Source organism: Notolepis coatsorum (genome assembly GCF_963971535.1).
Source record: "Notolepis coatsorum genome assembly, chromosome: 9".
Taxonomy (NCBI): Eukaryota; Metazoa; Chordata; class Actinopteri; order Aulopiformes; family Paralepididae; genus Notolepis; species Notolepis coatsorum.
The window spans coordinates 43,610,910-43,633,143 of NC_140173.1; the positions used below are offsets into that span (position 1 = coordinate 43,610,910).

General features: G+C 42.5%; 2 protein-coding genes across 5 annotated transcripts in view; one reads left to right on the top strand and one right to left on the bottom strand.

The window, feature by feature from the left end:
- cutc (cutC copper transporter homolog (E. coli)) overlaps positions 1 to 18,268 on the bottom strand; it is an 86,027-nt gene extending 67,759 nt beyond the window's left edge. For 2 of the 4 annotated variants that reach the window (XM_084322283.1, XM_084322280.1), the window contains exons 1-2: positions 18,076 to 18,268; positions 928 to 1,028 (exon numbers count right to left, since the gene is read on the bottom strand). In XM_084322283.1, coding sequence (XP_084178409.1) covers positions 928 to 1,028; positions 18,076 to 18,164 — 190 coding nt within the window. In that variant the 5' untranslated portion in view covers positions 18,165 to 18,268. Of the gene's footprint in view, positions 1 to 927; positions 1,060 to 18,075 lie in introns of all 4 variants that reach the window. The other 2 variants (XM_084322281.1, XM_084322282.1) reach the window with 2 other exon arrangements.
- Positions 18,269 to 18,527: 259 nt separating this feature from the next.
- cox15 (cytochrome c oxidase assembly homolog 15 (yeast)) overlaps positions 18,528 to 22,234 on the top strand; it is a 55,639-nt gene continuing 51,932 nt past the window's right edge. The window contains exon 1 of the mRNA XM_084321170.1: positions 18,528 to 18,923. Coding sequence (XP_084177296.1) covers positions 18,849 to 18,923 — 75 coding nt within the window. The 5' untranslated portion in view covers positions 18,528 to 18,848. The remainder of the gene's footprint in view (positions 18,924 to 22,234) is intronic.

A 22,234-nucleotide genomic window follows, 5' to 3' on the forward strand; every position in this document is an offset into this window, starting at 1 on the left:
CAATGTGGTTTTCCCAATAAAGAATTTCAATTATTATGTGTCAGTGGAGTGGGATGTTCTGAAGCCAGATTGGAATTCGTAGATTAGCTTTTTTTTTGCTAGGTACTTTTTCGACCTGTTCGTAGAATTTTTTTTCCATGACTTTCGAGATGGAGGTAGAAACAGGGCGGTACCGGGGTGATGGCGGCTGCTGAGTCTCTGAGGAATTTGGAGGGGATATTGTCATGGCCAGTGGCCTTGTTAGGTTATGTGTACATGTATGGTGCTCTAACTATGGTGGCCTGTACAAGCATTAAGGTTTGAGAAACATTGCATTCATTAAAGTAATATGAAATGTTTAGGATCTATGTCTATCTAATATTTTTATTTGTACTGTGGTAGAATGAAACACATGCAGTATTGAACACAAAATAATTGTGTGGCCCAAGTGCCAAAAAACAATCCAGTTACTGTATCTCCTTTCTCACAGTATAAAAGTGACCTGCCTTTCAATGCTGTTGAATCTCTGGGTAATTTCAAACACTCAAACCAAGAAAAGGACAAAGGTCTCTTTTTTTATTCATTAATAATAATAATAATAATAATAATAATAATAATAATAATAATAATAATAATAATAATAATAATAATAATAACAATACAAAAAAGAGACAGTTTTGAGGGCGGTTTCTGTGTGGACAGTAAATACATGTGTAATAGCCAATGTAATGTATCTTACCCTTTCCTCCAATTTATGCTTAGTCATCTTAAATGACAGTATTCTATCAGGCCTAGTCAACAGTGTAAAAAAGCACTTAAAATCACTTCCTTTCTGGTCATGTCTACAAGGTTTGGGTGACGGGTACATTGGTTAGAACATCCTGCTTCATGTTGGCATTTGTTTCATCCCAATGACTCCATTTGTCAAATGTGTGAGGGCCACTTTACCTCCTTTCTCAGCGTTGACAGCAGACTCCACAGAATCCACACACACTTCCATCAAAAAGCCATCAGCCATCGTCCTGAGGAAGACACAATGTGTGTGTGTCCTGTGAAATACAGACCGATAGAATGTGTGTCCTGAGAGAAAGACAGACAAAATGTGTGTGTGTGTGCGAGAGAGAGAGAGAGCGAGACAGAGAGAAAGATAGAGAGAGAGAGTTGTCTTAACTGTTAACCACGATTATAGACTACTACTTGACCTTACTTCTAAAACCCACCTCACCCCTGCCCATTTTGACAAACTAGGATGGCTTAGAGTAGACGACAGCGTACAGCAACTTGCAATGGGCCTGGCTTACAAGATACACTATTGATTGATTGATTGATTGATTGAAAACGTTATTAACAGATTGAAGAATGGGTACAATACAGTACAGCTCAATACACACAATTGTTAAGGGGATGCAGACCAGAGAAAGACTTTCGTCTTGTTTACATCAGGGTCCCCCATTTTCAATTCATCATGACATATATGACATACATGGCATACAGATAGACAGTACTGCTACATCTATACATTTATGACATACCAGATTTGCAAATACAGTACTGTTTGTGATACAAAAAGAGTCCAGAAAAGGGAGTATATACATTTGACGTAAAAACTGTACATTGGAGGTGGTTGGGTGGGGTTATGTGGGGGGGGGGGTTGGGTTACTTGGGTAGGGAGGGGTTGGGGGGGGAAACACTGTGTGGAGGTTATTGCATGAGGTTATTGCATGACTACTAGTGAGGCAGTGTTTCACTAGTATACAGACAAAATATATATATATATATTATTATTAATATACATATATATTTTTCTTTTATTTCTTTTAATATTTATTTTTATTAGAAATGTTTTCCTCTGTGAAAAAAAATGCCAGTGATTTTTATTTTTTTTTTCAAGTGATACACAGCTCCCAATCACTTACATTGGCTAGTGAGGCAACATTCCTTTGTGGCTTCACTAGCTAATGTAAGTGAATGGCAGCGAATTAGCACCTTTGATTGGACAGTAAGTGCGCGCCCAGGGAGGCCGACAGTCACTCATTCATTTGAATGGGGCTTGAATGATTGACAGTTCTGACAAATTTTTTTACACCAATCAGAGAACACCATTTCCTATCCCATGCTTTGAGAGGGCTTGGCGAGCCCAGTCAGTAACATTACTGTGTAGGCAGTAGCACTGTAGGCTAAATTAAACTTTGCACCAAAGGGCCGAAGTATAAATCAGCAACATGGAGAGGACTTATGCATCTGGATCAGAAAAATAGTTGAGGATGAAAAAGTAAGTACAGTGTTTGTAAAAGCTTGTATGCTAACAGTAGCTAGCCAATTTGTTAGCTACCTTTAGCTTAGCTTATATTACATCACAATGATGATCACCAAGCTAACTTACTGTACACAGTAGGGCTGGGCAATTAATCGAAACAAAACCGCGATATCGATTCATAGACCTATGCAATCTCATTTCTAAGTTATGACAATTTTTCTTTTATTAAAAAAAAGGTTATACTTTTTCTTTTTTACTTTTTAAATGATTTTATCTGGGTTGAACATGATTTGTGGAACTCCCTCTGGTGTTGTGGTTGTGGTATTCACTGACCTTTGGGAAGTATTTCGACATGCACATGGGTATCTTAGTGGTGTAGTGTATCTTGTAGACCAGGCCCATTGCAAGTTGCTGTACTACATTGCAAGTTGCTGTTGCTGTACTGGGCATAGACGGGGTCAATTTTCAGAAAATCATAACCCTGAAGGCACTTCGTGTTTATTTTTGGTACACAACATTTCTAGGGGTATTAAGGGGTGCTGAATCCAAATCTGCTGTATACCAAGCTCAAAAATGTCAAATAAGGCCTCAAAATTGAGAAATCCAACATGGCCGCCAGCCTATCTATTTAAGTGCATATCTTTTTGACTAAACAAGGTAGAAACATGAATGAAATGTGTTTTTATATGTTTGCATACATGAGGAATTTAAAATCATATCCTGATTTTAGATCAGTTGTGAAAATGTTGCTTGAAACTCATATTTATAGCAGAAACTGTGGTCGTTATTGATGCATAACTCATCAACCAAATAAGAAAGAAAAGCAGGATGATCCCAGGCCATGGATTTATTCATCAAACTCTTTTCTCTTGATTTTTGTTAATCAACATGCCATGTATGCAAATTAGATAGTCCTTAATATGCGTACAGTAGCTTAGGTACAGTTATTTATTGTCAGTCATCAATCGTATTCAGGCAGGTGTCGCAGGTGTCTTGCAGTTGCATGATTCATCCAATGCCACTTTTCCTGAATAAAATAGAATAGATTATAATATAATAAAATACAAATATTATTTTACCATATCAATATAAGTGAATGTTCAAGTTTCTTTATTAGTTGTCATACAGAATATGGAATACTTTGCATAAAATGTTTCTTTCTGTGTTGCTCCTGAGAGTGTGCTAGATAATAACAAGATAGTATAAAATAAGTATAATAAGTATAAAATAGAAAGTCAAGAAGTCAAGTACGTACAGCTGGTACAAAAATGGTGAGGTATAGCTTAGCTTGTGGTGCCACCTTGTAGTGGTGAGGTGCAATAAGGAATGAGAATGATGTGCAATTTCCTTACCAATAATATAAATATAAAGTGTAAAGTGTGTCTAAAGTGGTAAAGTGGGTGCTACAGTGTGTTGTTTATTTAAATGGGACCTGCATTGCTATTCCTAGCACTATTTGGGCAACTTTACACAATTCCTGTGAGTCTATTAACATCTGTAAGTTTTTTTTCAAAAAATAATTCTAATCAAGTACTCAAAACCATCATTTTTCAGCCTCAGAATTTCAGGCTGTTATGGCCTGGCTTTGCCCATAAGCACTTTGAGTGAAAGTCAGCCCACACAGTCTGCGACTGGTATAGAGAGAAAGAGAGAGAGAGAGAGAGAGAGAGAGAGAGAGATAATTCACTTCCTTGTGTGTGTCCAGCAGACCAGGGGAAAAAGACAAGCCGTTATTGATAAGGCCCTACCCTCTCTCTTCCTTTCTTCTTTTTTTCTTTCACTCTCTCCCTCTGTATCATTCTGCTCTCCGCGGGGCGGTGTTTCTGTGCGGGGGGGGGGACCTGCGCGTGGAGTGTTTGCACAGTGGTCTCTCTCTCTGTCTCTGTCTCTCTCTCTTCCTCTCTCTATCTCTCTCCCTCGCAGAGTGCATGCAGAGGTGTCGGGTTTCACTCTGCCTCCCAGTATGAGGAAGTGGTTTCCACTCGCTGTGTAGTCAAGGTAGATTGTGGGCGGGCATTAGCTCCAACCACAGAGCCAATCGCATCACTGTCCGCTTACCCAGGCCCCGGCGACGTCACGATATGCCTCAAATCAGGATGACCTAATTAAATCTAGCAGGAAATGGTCTGAGCTGTATGAGAGCAATCCGCCAATATGGTATTTAGACACAAAAACACATTGATACTAACTCCTATTACTATAATACAATGCTAGAGACTGAAAAATGACATTTATAATGCATGTCACCTTTAAGTGAGTGTATGTGCGCTGTGGGTGTGTTGATGGTTTGCTTATTGTTCATTGTTAATTCATTGAGCATCCTGATGGTCTGGGGATAGAAGCTCCTTCTGAGTCTCTCTGTGCTTGCCATGAGACTCCGGTATCACTTGCCTGACCGCAGCAGTTCAAAGAGGCAGTTGTTTGAGTGGCTGGAGTCTTTGATTATTCTCTTAGCCTTGCCCATGCACCGTTTGTTGTAAATGTCTTGGAGAGTGGGAAGCCCACCTTCAATTGTGCGCTCGGCTGAACGGGCCACTCTCTGTAGTCTGCGGTCTTGTGCAGTGCTATTCCCAAACCAGGAGGTGATTTTGCCAGTCAAGATGCTCTCTATTGTGCATGAGTAGAAGTTCTTGAGGATCTTCTGACTCAGGTTGAACTTCCTTAAGCGCCTAAGGAAGTAGAGGCGTTGTCGTGCCTTCTTGATAACACTGTCAATGTGTGTGGTCCATGTCAAGTCCTCGGATATGTGGACTCCGAGGTACTTAAAACTGTTCACTCTCTCAACCGGTGCCCCGTCGATGCCGAGGGGGCTGTAGTCCCTGACCCCGACCTCCTAAAGTCCACAATCATCTCCTTTGTTTTGCTGACGTTCAGGGAGAGGCTGTTCTCTTGACACCATCCCGCTAGAACCTTAACCTCTTCCAGGTAGGCCCTCTCGTTGTTTGCAGAGATCAGGCCCACCACTACTGTGTCGTCATCAAATTTGATGATTGTGTTGTTGTTCCGCTGTGCCACACAGTCATGTGTGTACAGGGAGTGGAGGAGGGGACTCAGGACACAGCCCTGGGGGGCCCCTATGTTGAGAGTGATGGATGAGGAGGTGCAGTTGCCTGCTCTCACCACATGGGGTCTGCCCGTCAGGAAGTCCAAGACCCACTGGCAGAGGTCATAGTTCAAGCCCAGGGCCCCGTTCCCTGTACCTGGTTCAACTAAGTCGATCAAGATGTCATTATCCAGATTCAGTTAACCCGATGTTTGAAGCCGGGATTTTCCTGTTCCTCGAAGGTGGATTCAGTCTCGTTAACTCAAGCCAGACTTGAGACCCAGGATAAGTGCGCGTGCCCGCCTCAGCCGAGAAGGCAGCAAGTGTCGAGAGCAGAGATCCTGATTCTCTAGCGGCATTGATTGATTAATTGATTTAAAACTTTAGTAACATATTGCAGTACGGCTCAATCGCCTCGCCGACAAGTTAAATGCGTTATCTATAGGCTAATTTTAAGTCCCTCATTACCTCAATCAATCAGATTATATTTCTTTAAACTTGCCTGCTGGATTGAATAATCAAATGAGATCTTGCTAGCGAAAATAATTAGTTAAACTGTTATACAAAATAACGATACGGCTCTCTTCCCATTGATTGATGTATAGTCGATCTTTTACTTATCTCCACTGTGGTGTAACGGGTTCTTCTTTTGACTTTCACGCAGACGACCGGGGTTCGAAACCTAGTCTCCCCCTTCTTTTTGCGATGTAGGAATAATTCAATTTGGTGCACGTTGAGAGCTATATAAAGAATGACATCCTCAATGCATGTAGATTTATAATATTTTAACTTGAAACTAGGCTACTTTGGCGTATAATCATTAATATTATATTCCAAAAAATTATATTGGAAACACGGGGTTTCGAACACCGGTCGCTGGGTTGGCAGGATTGAGCACTACCGCTGCGCCACTGTGCCAGATGGGATAAATTCATTGTTTATACATTAATGAACGAGACAAGATCCACAATCCACACATAGACACTTCAATTTTATGCTTGAATGAAACACAATCCAGGCGCTCCATTAAACATCCACAGCGGAGAATATGAAAGGAATCAGAGCCAAACGAGCGATAGGTTTCAATCATTAAAAATATCCCCGCGGGATTCACATTTGCAATGCTGCGCGTTGTTAGAATAACCACATAATGTGTACATCGCACCGAGCGAGCGCCACGGTATATATAACGTGCATTATTTAGGACAAAGTGAATTTAGTATCAGCATTTTGGGTCTATTTTACATTTCAAAAGCCCCCTCTGGAAGAATGGAGCACAAAAACGTAATTCAGAATGGTATAAAGCAGATCCTAGACTGTGGGAATAATTTCAGGAAACGCGCTGTCACTTTCTTTGCGGGGGCGTGGCTGTGCTTCATCCGGCTAACTTGAACTTAAACCCTGCTTTCGACCAGGCTCAAACTTTTGGATCTGTTGTCATGGTGATTTGGACAATCCAGGTACGGGGAGCCGGAAAGTCCGGCTTAAGTCAGACTTAACCGAAAGTTATCCGGCTAACTCAGTTATCCAGGTACGGGGAACGGGGCCCAGGTCCCTGAGCTTGGCTATGAGTTTGGAGGGGACTATGGTATTGAATGCTGAGCTGTAGTCAATGAATAGCATTCTCACATAGTTCCCCTGCCTCTTGTCCAGGTGTGATGCTGCTGTGTGCAGCACATGGGCTATGGTGTCCTCCGTGGACCTGTTGGGGCGGTATGCAAATTGCAGGGGGTCCAGGTTGATGGGGAGGGAGGAACAGATGTAGCATCCGAGGTTGGTGGCAGAGTCTCTTGTGGACGGCCTTTGCAGAATAACTCTTGCTTTGTTGCACATATCCACCTCAGGCACACCATAGATCTTGCAGATGAATCTCTCTGTTGATGTCACAATATCTTCTGTGAAAGGGCCCTTCCCAAGGCCAGCAAGATCAGTGTGATGGTGCTCGAACACCTGCCAGGCTGTTTTCTTTCAATGACCACTGAACTGGGACACACTGTCACAGCCGGTGAGGGCATGGAAGGCAAGGATTGTGTCCAGTTGATCATCAGATAGTAGCTTTCTAATGTCATGTACTGGAAAATATTTTGGATCCTTCGATGTCCCAGCTTTCATGTAGAGATGCGTACATCGGATTCTGTCATAGTGAGCCAAGAGTAGAAGCAGCACATCTGTGTCACGCGCTGACACGACGATTGTTTCCACTGGAGCCTGGATGAGAAAATCAGACTTCCTCATGGTCAGCACTCAGAGAGGAGACTTCAAGATCTGGATCTGTTGACTTGACAGTTGTCGCTTCAGCAAACCTCTCTGATACTACAACTACAGGTTCATCATCCGGGCTGTGTTCTATCAGGTGGTTTGAGAGTAGTTGAGCGATATCTGATTTGTTGTCTTCAAGGGCCATGAAGCTCGACCAATCGGCAGGAAGTGGAACAGACTTGTTTTTGATTTCACAACGTACTGGTCTGTGGCGCTGTTTGCGTTTCACCCTTCAAGTTTCAAGTTTCTTTAATAGTTGTCATACAGAAGTACAGAATACTTTCATACAAAAACCCTTGTGCCTGTTTTGATGGATTGGTCATGGTATCTGTCAAAGACGACATCTACTCTCTGGTATTTTGCTCCCATCTTCAACACGGTGTCAGTGAACTTGTTGGCATAGTCACCAAATGTTGTAGTGTCAGGTGGCTTTCCGAGTGCCATTACCAGAGCTTGGCCATCAATGACCAGGCAGCTGGGTCCCTGAAGGGTAAGATCTGCAGGGGTTTTAACTTGTTTCGTCAGTATATTTGCAAACACAGACTTGTTGGTGGAATGTAGACTCCCGTTAGTTGTGCCCAGAGATGGCGGGATGGGCATGAGCTCATGCTGGAGGATATTGTCAAGGTCTACCTTACGACCTGCTCTGTAAGCTGTGATGAGCATTTGTAGAATCTGCCTGTCCACTTTGATGGTGTTTTGCTTGTTCTTGGAAAGTTGCAGAACTTCATACAAAGAGGCAAATGTCTTGGCGTTGTTCATTCGAATGGGTGGTTTCAGGTTCAGGTGCTGGTCACTATCTGGAGGTTCACACAAACGTTTGTCCACAAACATGTTCAGTTGTGCCTGTCCAAGGTGTTCTGCGCCAAGTATGGATTCTTGAATCTCCGGTGTGACTAAGTCCTTGTTGATGTATGTAAGAAAACTTACAAAAGCACATTTAATTCAGGTTTGTACCTTGTGTAGTCACACTTAACCCACCATTTATTTTTAGAAAATTCGCCTAAAACAGCATGCTTACATTAAAATGCTTATATATCCAGATTTATAAGAGCTACCTGCATAAACTTGGTACCTGAAGAAAGCTAAGACTTGGGGGATTCTAATGTTGGTGTCCAACACTGTACAGTTATTACCAAATTGCTGTAGTATTCCTGCAAACACTGAAGACATTTAATTTTATTTATCCTCGCCTATACAAAGATTACAGTTAGACAGTCAAAAACACCCTGTTACTCATGGTTGCACCCCAGCTATATTCCTACTTTCTTCCTCCATGGGTGCAGATGTTCTGTGCAAAGTTTCATGTCAGTATAATAAAAACTGTGGGTTTAGCACCTGTTTTTGTGGAGAGAGGGCCTGGTGCTGGCGGCCATGTTGGATTTCTAAATTTTGAGGCCTTATTTGACATTTTTGTGCTTGGTATACAGCAGATTTGGATTCAGCACCCCTTAATACCCCTAGAAATGTTGTGTACCAAAAATAAACACGAAATGCCTTCAGCACTTTATACAAGCACATTTTCAGAAATTCTGCCTAGTCTAGCAGGGGTGAGGTGGGTTTTAGGAGTAAGGTCAAGCAGTGTTTTGTGATGTTTGTAATCTTGTTTTTAGTGCCTTTGAGGTGCTTTGGTACCATGAGGTGCAAGCATAGTCGTAGTACCCTTGAATGAGTGCTCCTGTTAGAGCAGACCTGGGCATTGTACGGCCCGCGGGCCGGATACGGCCCGCGGGATGATTCTGACCGGCCCGCAAAAGATTACATGATAATAATAATAATAAAAAAAAAATTCATGTCAACGTTCACACGCACAATATACGCTTACCTAGGATTTGACTTGATTCAACAACAAAGCAGTCGGGGCAAGCCGAAAACGGTCGAAAGTGTGGTTATTTGAAGTTTGGATTTCTTTTTTCACAACTGAGGTAGGTAGATTAAATTTTTAGAGACTAAAGTACAGAAAAAAGGTACCGTTGGGTACTGGTATCGATTCACAGGTACCGGTACCGTATCGGTTCAAATGTGAACGGTACCCATCCCTACTGAACACACAACTGCAGGGCAAGGGCATTTTTGCTCATGAAATGCATAGCCATGTGAAAGCCTTCATGACAAAGTTGCAATTAATTTCAAGGCAACTAGGCAGCAACAATCTCAAACACATGAAAACCCTGAAAGAAGTCAAACCATCAGCTGATCACCGGCACAGGTACTCATCCATGTTGGGAGCACTGCATGATGAATTTTCAAGGCGTTTTCAAGATTTCAAAAAGGTTGAGGATGAAATGCAGCTGGTTTCCTCTCCCTTTACCTGCAGTGTTGATAGTGCACCCACTGATGTTCAGCTTGAACTCATTGACCTGCAGTCTGATTCACTACTGAAAGAGCACTTTAAGTCAGCATCACTGCTAGAGTTCTACTCTGCTCTCAAGGAGGAGAACTTTCCAAACATGAGGAGACATGCTCAGAAGATGTTGGTTCTCTTTGGATCCACCTATATGTGAACAGACATTCTCAGTCATGACGTTTACCAAGTCCAGGTATAGATCCTCTCTCACTGATGAACATCTGGCAGCTGTGCTTCGCATCTCCACCTCAGACATGCGACCTGACTTTGATGGACTTGTTAAAGCTCAACAGAGACTGGATTTATCACACTGAATGAAAAAAGAGAGAGCTGAAGAACACTAAAATGTGGAAATATAACAAGTGAAATGGGACACTTGATCTTTTTTTTTTCTTTTCTTTGCACAGTTCTGAAAACATTAAATGTTTAATATAGGCATGTAGAGTAAAAAAGGCTACTGGGACACTTTTCATGTCTTGTTTATTTTGGCTATAAGATGATGTGATGTCTTTAGAAAGCTAAGAAAATCCTTGTTTCAATAGTATATGAAACTCAAAATAATAACTTTATTTGTATAGCACTTTTTCATACATGCCCTTTGTTATTAATGTTTCACATTTTGTTTATCATTTTGGAAATAAATTCTATTTGAATAAATGATATTTTTGAAAGCTAACCTCACCTTTTAATTGCCAAATAATAACATACACTCTTACCAGGGGTCAAAACAATGCCATTTACTGCTTTTTATATAGAAATAAAATGTATATTATGCATAATTGAGTTTGGAATTTTGGCCCGGCCCTCCAACATATTTTCAGTTGCTCATTCGGCCCCCCGGGAAAAATAATTGCCCACCCCTGTGTTAGAGTCTTCAAGGTATTCTTGTTTACCAGAGAGGAGATCCGGTACAGGAATCTAGTTTGTTGGTTGACTTAGTTTTATTACATTGGATCCCATTTTGTCACAGGAAAGATTTGCCTCTAGGATGGAACCCAGGTAGGTAATTTCATCTTTCCTTTTCCTTGTCACCTTCACTTAATATGTTTTGATCTGGTCAGGTGCGCTGTCACCTAATATGTTTTGATCTGGTCAGGTGCACTGTCACCTAATATGTTTTGATCTGGTCAGGTGCGCTGTCACCTAATATGTTTTGATCTGTGTCTGGTTAGGTGTGCCGGCCCGTCACGCATCACCTAATATGTTTTCATCTGTCTGGTCAGGTGTGCCGTCACCGAATATGTAATTTTTTGCATCTGTTTCTGGTCAGGTGTGCCGTCACTGAATATGTAATTTTTTGCATCTGTGTCTGGTCAGTGTGGTGAGAAGGTGGAAGGAGTACTTTGAAGAGCTGATGAATGAGGAAAATGAGAGAGGAGGACGGACAGTGTGTAGGCAGTGAACCAGGAAGTGCAACAGATCAGTAAGGAGGAAGTGAGGGCAGCTTTGAAAAGGATGAAGAGTGGGAAGGCGGTAGGCCCAGATGACATACCAGCAGAGGCCTGGAGATGCCTAGGAGAGATGGCAGTGGTTTTTCTAGCAAGATTGTTCAACAACATCTTGGAAAACGAGAAATGCCAGAGGAGTGGAGGCAAAGTGTGCTAGTGCCGATTTTTAAGAATAAGGGAGACGCACAGAGTTGCAGCAACTACAGGGGAATAAAGCTGATCAGCCACAGCATGAAGCTATGGGAAAGGATAGTGGAGGCTAGGTTAAGAGGAGAGGTGAGGATTAGTGAGCAGCAGTATGGGTTCATGCCAGGGAAAAGCACGACAGACGCATTGTTCGCCCTTAGAATGTTAATGGAGAAGTATAGAGAAGGCCAGAAGGAGCTGCATTGTGTCTTTGTAGACCTAGAGAAGGCGTATATGACAGGGTACCAAGAGAGGAGGTGTGATACTGTATGAGAAAGTCAGGAGTAGCTGAAAAGTTTGTGAGGGTAGTACAGGACATGTATGAGGGCAGTGCGACTGTGGTGAGGTGTGCAGTGGGAGTGACGAAAGGGTTCAAGGTCGGGGTAGGATTGCACCAAGGGTCGGCCCTCAGTCCTTTCTTATTTGCAGTAGTGATGGACAGGCTGACAGACGAGGTCAGGCAGGAGTCCCCGTGGACCATGATGTTCGCAGATGACATCGCAATCTGTAGTGAGAGCAGGGAGCAGGTGGAAGAGAACCTGGAGAAGTGGAGGCATGCACTGGAGAGAAGGGGGATGAGTAGGCCTGCCGCGATAAGCAATAAATCGATTAATCGGCGCGATAATTAAAATAAATGCAATGATTTTGACGGGCGCGATTAATTGCTATTTGCGCGTTTGTTTTAATGAGGCGGAACCAGTACCCCTCGTCAGTCACTCCGTGTGGGGGGCCGCTGGCCTTACTACAGAGCACAGCACGGGAGCTCCGTGGGACACTAGCAACGCCACATATAGCTTAACTACATTTCTCAATAGTGTTGCTCCTTTTAACCAAATAGCGTTCTTTGTAGTGTAACGTTAGCTATTTTTAGACCCAAGTAGTTACTCGCTACTGCCCGGAGAAACTGGACTGCTAAATAAAGATTAAAGATCTAGTGTTGATGCTCATTCAATGCCAACAACATTAGCTAAATAGCTAACAAACGAAATACAACGTATAGCATAGCTACAACACAGAATAACGTTAATACAATTACATGCATCATTGTTTACAATGAACGGGTGGGACTAGTCAAAGGACTGGACACGGGGACAAGTTAAACATGAATTAATTTATTATAACAGGTAATCGAGTTGTGCTCCCGTGCCTACGCATCACAGGGCTATTCTATTCTATACGGCTTTGACGCTTCCTCCTCATCGTTGATTGCCTGTAGTAGCTGCATCTAACGTTAGTAGCTAACGTTAAAACTAACCTAAAGTTAGTTGCTCACCAACAATCTCAACATTTGTTTTATCATTAGCTCAAAAACACAGAACCGGACGAGACAAGTTGGCCGCTCATAGATGCTGCTAGGATAATAACAACAATACTTCCGCTCCGGTCGGTGGGCTTCAAAATAAAAGTCTAAAACACCGGAAAAGACGGAGCGGTGGGCTTCAAAATAAAAGTCTAAAACACCGGAAAAGACGGAGCGGTGGGCTTCAAAATAAAAGTCTAAAACACCGGAAAATACGTTTACTTTGTACAGTGTTTTCCTCCACGAGTACTCGAGTACATCATGTGATCAATCGATCTGGATTATTTTTGCCCATCCCTAGTTTATCCTGTGGTGAAGTCTCAATTCCAATAGAGATAGTATATATTTTGGTGTTTATTTGATTATTGTTTCACTGCCTTTTTATTTATTACGTTTCCAGTTTTTTCCTCACACTTTATTAACATTTTGTACATGGTACCGCGGCGCAAGGTACATTAATAATACATGTACATGTTAAAAGGATGACACAAAAAGCCAGACAGAGGGCTTGTTTCCAGTTTCAGTTTGTTTTATAATAAACAATCAAACTGAGCATTTTTTTTATTTAGGATATTTAAAATGTCTTCCAATGTTAAATAAAAGTGTATTGCACTTTGAAACGATGTCCTTGCATTATTATGCTATTATCATTATATTAGTGAATTTTTTAAAGAAAATTGAGAACTTTTGGGAAATAAATTTCTCAAAAAAGAATTCTCTAACCGGTCGCAATAATATCGCTTATCGCGATATTTTCGGGGGCAATTAATCGCCCAGCAAAATGTGTTATCGTGGCAGGCCTAGGGATGAGGGTGAGCAGAAGCAAGACCGAGTATATGTGTGTGAATGGGAAGGAAGACGGAGGGGTGGTGTCGATGATGCAAGGAGTAGAGGTACCAAAAGTGGACGCGTTTAAGTACTTGGGGTCAACAGTCCAAAGTAATGGGGACTGTGGTAGGGAGGTGAAGAAGAGAGTGCAGGCCGGGTGGTGCGGGTGGAGAAGGATGACAGGGGTTATCTGCGATAGAAGGGTACCAGCAAGAGTAAAGGGAAAGGTCTACAGCACGGTAGTGAGACCAGCTATGCTGTATGGTCTAGAAACAGTGGCACTGACCAACAAGCAGGTGGCGGAGCTGGAGGTGGCAGAGATGAAGATGCTAAGGTTCTCTCTGGGAGTAACAAGGTTGGACAAAATCGAAAATGACTACATCAGAGGAACGGCCCATGTTGAGCAGTTCGGGCAGAAAGTGAGAGAAGCAAGACTGAGATGGTTTGGACATGTGCGGAGGAGGGAGGTGGGGTACATCGGGAGGAAGATGCTGGAGATGGAGCTGCCAGGAAAGAGGAGGAGGGGAAGGCCCAAGAGGAGGTTTATGGACACAGTGAAGGAGGACATGCGGGCAGCGGGAGTGACGGAGGACGACGCAGATGATAGAAACAGATGGAAACGGATGATCCGCTGTGGCGACCCCTGACGGGAAAAGCCAAAAGAAAAAGAAGAAGTCTGGTCAGGTGCGCCGTCACCTAATGTTAATGTTTTCATCTGTGTCCACTGACCAAGATTGATTGATTGATTGAAAACTTTAATTAACAGATTGCAGAATGGGTACAGTACAGCTCAATACACACAATTGTTAAGGGGATGCAGACCAGAGAAAGACTTTCGTCTTGTTTACATCAGGGTCCTCCATTTTCAATTCATAATGACATTTATGACATACACAATATACAGATATAAAAATCGAATCTAATCATCTAATCTAAACGAATCATGACATTTATGACATACGTGACATAGACATACAGATATGCAGTACTGCTGCCTACATTTGTGACATACAAGATATGCAAATATACAGTACTGTTAAACAGAGATCCTAACAGTAAATAATAAATATATACATACGAGAGGGAGGGAAGTTAGGGAACTGTACATTAGGAGGGGGTGGGAAGGGGGTTTGGACATTTATGGGGGCCATACTTATGACAATACATGACATACAGGTATACTGTATGCAAAGTTTTGGAATAAAGGATCCAACACATTGATTCCAGTTTGACTGTTTACTAAACGTTTCCAAGCTTACAGATACATTCCTGCTGTTATGGCTAGAACTAGCACAATGCGAATACTCCCGCTGCTTCTCTGTATCACATAACAAGATAACCAGAGTGTCAGTACTGTACATTTGCATATCTTGTGTTGTATGTCACAAATGTAACAGTACTGTATACCTGTATATGTCATGTCAGAAATGGCATGATATATATCTGTATGTTGCGTATGTCATTAATGTCATTATGAATTGAAAATGGGGGACCCTGATGTAAACAAGACGAAAGTCTTTCTCTGACCTGCCTCCCCCGACGGCTTCTCAGTTACAGTGGGTGACAATATTGTCACAAGGAAAGATGAAATTACCTACCTGGGTTCCATCCTAGAGGCAAATCTTTCCTGTGACAAAATGGCATCCAATGTAATAAAAAAAGTCAACCAATGAACTAGATTCTTGTACCGGATCTCCTCTCTGGTAAACTAAGAATACCCTGAAGACTCTGGCAGGAGCACTCATTCAAGGGTACTATGACTATGCGTGCACCTCATGGTACCAAAGCACCTCAAAGGCGCTTAAAACAAAATTACAAACATCACAAAACAAACTGGTCAGACTACTACTTGACCTGAACCCCAGAACCCACCTCACCCCTGCCCACTTTGACAACCTAGGATGGCTTAGAGTAGACAACAGAGTACAGCAACTTGCAATGGGCCTGGTCTACAAGATACACTATACGACCGGGGTGCCCATGTACATGTCAAAATACTTCCCAAAGGTCAGTGAATACCACAACCACTACACCAGAGGAAGCTCAACAAATCATGTTAAACCCAGATTCGGCTCAAACAAGGGACTAAACACGTTTCGCAATTATGCCACAACAATGTGGAATGCCCTACCCAAAGCTGTAAAGGAATGTGAATCCCTGCCCACATTCAAAACCGCTCTTAAAGAGCACCTACATTTACATTTACATTTAGTCATTTAGCTGACGCTTTTATCCACCTACGGGAGGCTGCAATTCGAAACTGGCCACCGTAAATGCCCAAAACCCCCACCACCTCCTGATTGATTGATTGAAAACTTTATTAACAGATTGCAGAATGGGTACAGTGCAGTACAGCTCAATACATACAATTGTTAAGGGGATGCAGACCAGAGAAAGACTTTCGTCTTGTTTACATCAGGGTCCCCCATTTTCAATTCATCGTAACATATATGACATACATGACATACAGATAGACAGTACTGCTACATCTATGACATACCAGATTTGCAATTACAGTACTGTTTGTGATACAAAAAGAGTCCAGAAAAAAAGAGTATATACATTTGACGTAGAAACTGTACATTGGATTAGGTAGGTGGGGGTGGGGGGGGACTGTACATTGGAGGTGGTTGGGTGGGGGGGGTTGGGTAGGAGTGTGGGGGGGGGGGTTGGGTAGGAGGGGTGGGTGGGGGACACTGTACAACTGTACAAACAAAACTGTACATTGGATTATTGACAAGACCATACTTGGTAATTTACTGTACATTGGAGGGGGTTGTGTTCGGACATTTACAGGGGCCAGTTTCGAGTTGCAGTCTCCCTTAGGTGTTTTTTGAGAGTGTTTTTGAAAGTGGGTAGTGATTCACATTCCTTTACAGCTTTGGGTAGGGCGTTCCACATTGATGTGGCATAATTGCGAAACGTGTTTAGTCCCTTGTTTGAGCCGAATCTGGGTTTAACATGATTTGTGGAGCTCCCTCTGGTGTTGTGATCGTGGTATTCACTGACCTTTGGGAAGTATTTTGACATGTACATGGGTACCTTGGTCGTGTAGTGTATCTTGTAGACCAGGCCCATTGCAAGTTGCTGTACTCTGTCGTCTACTCTAAGCCATCCTAGGTTGTCAAAGTGGGCAGGGGTGAGGTGGGTTCTAGGAGTAAGGTCAAGCAGTAGTCTGACCAGTTTGTTTTGAGATGTTTGTAATTTTGTTTTTAGCGCCATTGAGGTGCAAGCATAGTCGTAGTACCCTTGAATGAGTGCTCCTGCTAGAGTCTTCAGGGTATTCTTGTTTACCAGTGAGGAGATCCGGTACAAGAATCGAGTTCGTTGGTTGACTTTTTTTTATTACATTGGATGCCATTTTGTCACAGGAAAGATTTACCTCTAGGATGGAACCCAGGTAGGTAATATCTTCTTTCCTTGTGACAATATTGTCACCCACTGTAACTGAGAAGCCGTCGGTCTTGCTGAGTTTGTTATTTGAACCGAAGAGAATGGACTCTGTTTTGCCCATGTGTAATGATAGTTTGTTATCAGCGAGCCATATGCAGATTTTGCCTAGTTCTGAGCTGAGGGTTTTTTCAACCTGTAACTTGTTCTTGTCAGAGACCAGCAGGGCTGAGTCGTCCGCAAACAGGAACAAGTTGCAGTCACAAGCTGACGACATGTCATTTGCATAAATTAGGAACAGTAGCGGACCTAGTATGCACCACAGCTTACTATTTCCTAATAGACAGTCTCCTCCCCACCGCATGTATATATTCCCTCCCCGCCGTATGTATATTTCTCTCCCACCCACCCACTCCTAATGTACAGTCCCCTCCCCATCATATGTATATACTCTGTCAGGATCTAGGGGTAACAGTACTGTATATTTGAATACCGTTTATGTCACAAATGTATATCAGTACTAAATACCTATATGTCCCTATGCCATAAATGTCATGTATGTTGTGTATGTCATAAATGTCTATATGAATTGAAAATGGGGGACCCTGATGGAAACAAGACAAACGTCTTTCTCAGGTCTGCATCCCCTTAACAATTGTATGTATTGAGCCGTACTGTATTGTACCCATTCTGCAATATGTTAAATAAAGTTTTCATTCATTCATTCATTCAACAATTGTGTGTAGTCCATGCAGTTTGACTGTTACCTTCGCGTGGGGTATGTCTGGCTGGGAGTGTTGCATTTATTTATTTTAATTTTTTTTTTACTTTATGGTGTTCTTGTTTTGTCCTTGACTTATTGTGATGTTTTCTTCTTGACTTGTTTAAAGAAGACGTGTGGGACATTAACGTGTGTGGTCGGGCCTTACAAATACATTTGATTTGATTTGATTTGTGTATATTGAGTCGTACCGTACTGTACCCATTCTGCAATCTGTTAAATAACGTTTTCAATCAATCAATCAAAGCTAACGTTACCTGTCCAATGCGATGTTTCTTCCTCTACTACGATGCATGCATAAGAAGTGCAATGTTGTTTTTCCACGTCTCTGTGTTTTCCTGAACATTAGATATGTTTCACTCTATTCGGGGAGCGAGTGGAGATTAACTCGTTGAGCTATTGCTGGCCCAACGAAATGAAAACGCACATTCGGGCTGCGCCGATTGCCAAAGCAAGCTCTACATTCTTTCGCCCCATTGAAATGGAATTACAGTATACAATATTATTAACTTAAATATGTGTTTATTCTTTAGCTACCCGTAGATGAAGTAAATAGCGTTGGTATAGTAATAAGAATAATAATATAGCGTTCTTTATGAAACAGTTGTCGGTTTCAAACGTAACGTGACGTCAGAGGTCAGAGTTGAATCCTTACATAGACCACTGCACTTCCGCGTTACATGGAGCTCGTGGGGGAGCGCGCGGGGGGGATAAAATGAATGCAATGAAATGATCAAATGAATGACTGTTGATGGGGCAGGTGCGGGGAAGTGACTATAGCTCGACCGAGAAAGTACCGTAGCTACAACTACTTAGGTCAAGGAATCAAAGGATCTAATCAACATTCATTGATTTGACCCCCCGACCCCCATGAGCGCAAAATACCGGAAGTGTTGCGGTGGTCTATAGCGGCGCGGCTAGTGAACACATGATGCTTGTGTTTTGTTTAGTTTATTTTTTTTACCTACAGTAGCCCTCTAATTTAACGTTACGTTTTTTTTGCACCACATCTGTTCCGATAATAACAAGGATGTTGCTGCCTTCGTTGCGGGCAGCGGTTTTCTGTGGCTGCAGAAGAGCTGGAACAGGGTTTCAACACAGCAAGGTGAGTCAGGCTGGGGAGATGCAGCCAAAAGGTCACTTCTAGGTAAATAAGCGAGCCTACCAATACCAGCCTGGTCTCCACTGTCTATCTACAGTACCATCCGATAGCTAGCGTTACAGTAGTGTTGTTCATGACGATTGATTTGTGATGAATCCAGTCTTAAATTCGTTGTCTCTAACAGTAACAACAAGGAACTAGCCGGCTAGTGTTAGCTAGCTGACATTAGCCACGTGATATATTCCACACACAGTCACGTCCTCATTTAGCCTTGAAATGAATGAAATAATGAATGAATGAAAACAGACCAGAGAAAGACGTTTGTCTTGTTTACATCAGGGTCCCCCATTTTCAATTCATAGTGACATTTATGACATACACAACATACATGACATCATGACATTTATGGCATTGGGACATACATGACATACAGGTATATAGTACTGTTACATTTGTGACATACGATATGCAAATATACAGTACTGTTACCCAGAGATCCTAACAGAATATATACATATGATGGGGAGGAGACTGTACATTAGGAGGGGGTGGGAGAAAAAAATATACATACGGTGGTGAGGAGACTGTCTATTAGGACAGGACCTTACTGAAACGAGATATTGCTGTTGATTCTGCCGTCCTTCTTATGTCCTGATGAAAAACAATTAACACCCAACATCTTGAGGCTTTGGATGTAACGTTAGTCATCGTTTCCATCCACCATTTACATGCCCATGATACGATATTCTTGTGACCTGCACCTGGTACATGATAGTCAGTGAGATGTACGATTTTGAGCAGATTGAGGACTTTTTTTTTAATACAATTGAGGTTCATTCTATAATTAGTGTTATCAGTTATGAACCAAAATGCCCCCTTCTCTGCAAAAGTCCTACCTTCATTCCTAGTAGGCTACATTCTCAATTCTCAAAGTTAGGGTCTTACCTATAAGAAACAGACTAAGAAACGATGTAAACACCATGATCAAATCTGCACACAAAAATTTCATCAATGACAAAACTGAGGAAAACAAAAACAAACCCTGTGAACTTTGGAAATTACTCTACAACCAACTAGGCTGCAGCAAAAAACTAAACAAGATTTATAAACATAAAGACAGAAAACACTCATCACAGACAAGCTGGATGTGGCCAAATACTTAAACATTTTCTTTACAAACATAGCCACAACACTGGTTAATAAACTACCCTCCCACTCAGGGCATTTTGGGGTAAAACACATCCTAGCCTAAGCCTACTACTTTTTTTTTTTTTTTTTTTTTTTTATACAATAAAATTTCATAAAAATCTTAGTCAAACCTTTAGTATTATGGATATTAAACATGCTGGCAGAGTACATGCATCCATGTTGTCGTGAACATTTTAATTAAATAAAGAAATTCCCTATCCATAGTCGCCGTGGGAAGAGATAAAATAAAAAATAAAATAAATTCCCTACCTACTCATGGCCTTAACTGACAACCAACAGGAACCAAACAATATTTGTTTTATGCCTAATAAATATAACTAATATACATTATTTCAAATGGGGATTTTCACTGTGTAAATCATGAAATTCAAGAAACGTTTTAATAAAAAACGTACGTTTTAATAATAAACAATAATGTCTCGGGCGTGTCTGACACAGGTGTGCTTCATCTGTGCACAGAGACCAGCAAAAACATTTTCGAACAGAAACCCATTGGGGGGAGCGTCAGCTAGGTCGGGAGGTGACAGGGGGTGCACGGCCAAAAAAGTTTGGGAACCGCTGCTCTAGCTCATCTTCACTCCCCATCAGCACCAGCTCATCTCCCCTCTCTCTTGACGACCAGGGGTTAAACCCTGGTCTACGCCTATAGTTGTTATTACGGTATAGTTGTTATTACGGTATAGTTGTTATTGCCATAAAAAACACCATTCAAAGAAATAATTGTATTTTTATTTGAAATAATTTATTTATCAATAGGCACATTAGATCAACAGGTAACAACAAGACAACCAAAACAATAACAATATTGTAACACCTTTCTTATATTATTGTCAGAGTAATACTGTGTCTGTGTGTGTGTGTGAGAGAGAGAGAGTGATGAATGAGAGAGAGAGAGAGCGAGCATCAAATCTCAGTCAGTTCCCCCAGTCTTTGTTTCTGTAGAGAAAGAGAAAATAAATAGATTTAGTGAAAAGGCTCCCAGGTGGAAATATTTCACAATCATTATGACAACGCCTCATGTATTAAACACCCCACATAAACACGAAACATGTAAGAGGTGAAAACAGAGAGCAGCTACCAGCAAATGAAAGGCACATACAAGCCTGTGCTCGCTTTATTGCATTGAACAACCAAAACACAACAGCTAACCACCAACCATGGGGCCAGGCCACGTCTGTTTAAAAGACGCATCCACCCGAAAAACCATGGCTCCGTTTCATAAGCGAAAAATTTGTCGCCCGCCATGTTTTCACTTTATCACGTAAAGCAACATACCGGCGGGACGAAGAGGGGGGCAGTGTCCTTGGCTACGTGCTATGTACATTGCTTTGCAAAGCTAACGCACAAATAGCAACACCACTCGCGGATTCAGGGTCTACGTTTGTTTAAAAAACGTGTTCCCACTTCCCACATGAATTGCGTAACTCTCCTCACACACAAGAAACGCTGCCCGACAATCTTTAGCTGCTTTAACCAGAAAATACAGCAGGCCCCCATTACTTATTTCGTATGCATACCCAAAATACACAGTGAATAATCACACGTTTGTTATAACAAAAAAATGCCACTCTCAAAGAGGGACTTTTTATTTAACATAGTATTTGGGGGGGGGGGGGGGGGGGGGGGGGGGGGGGGATAGGGTGGTTTATAAGCATGACGGCCAGAGAGGGGGAACAGAGCCGTCATCTCCCTCGGGCTCTCCCCCTCGGTAGCGAGCCTTCTTGCTGGCACTGGTGCCAGTGGCTGCACTGGCTGTAGCCCTACGGTGCTGTGCGTGGGGGCTCCCGTCGTCGTGGAGCCGGGTCGGGGGAAGTGCTGGACGAGGACAGACCGCTGCTCCTCCCGACCGTCACTTCATCGATGGCGGAGCCGAAGAGACAACCGTCGGAGAGAGGCGCCAGGAGGAGGGGCAGTCTCCCCCGCTTGTCCAGCGACGCCCGCTCCAGCCACAGGTGTCGTCGGGCCAGGGCAGCCAGAGCACGCATCTTCCCCGCAGCTATGGCCTGGAGCTGGGTTAGCACCCAACGCCTGCGCGTGGAAAAAGCGCTGCTCCGGGTCCAGGTCCTCCCCGCCCGCCATCAGCCCCGACTGGAAGCGCGCCACCT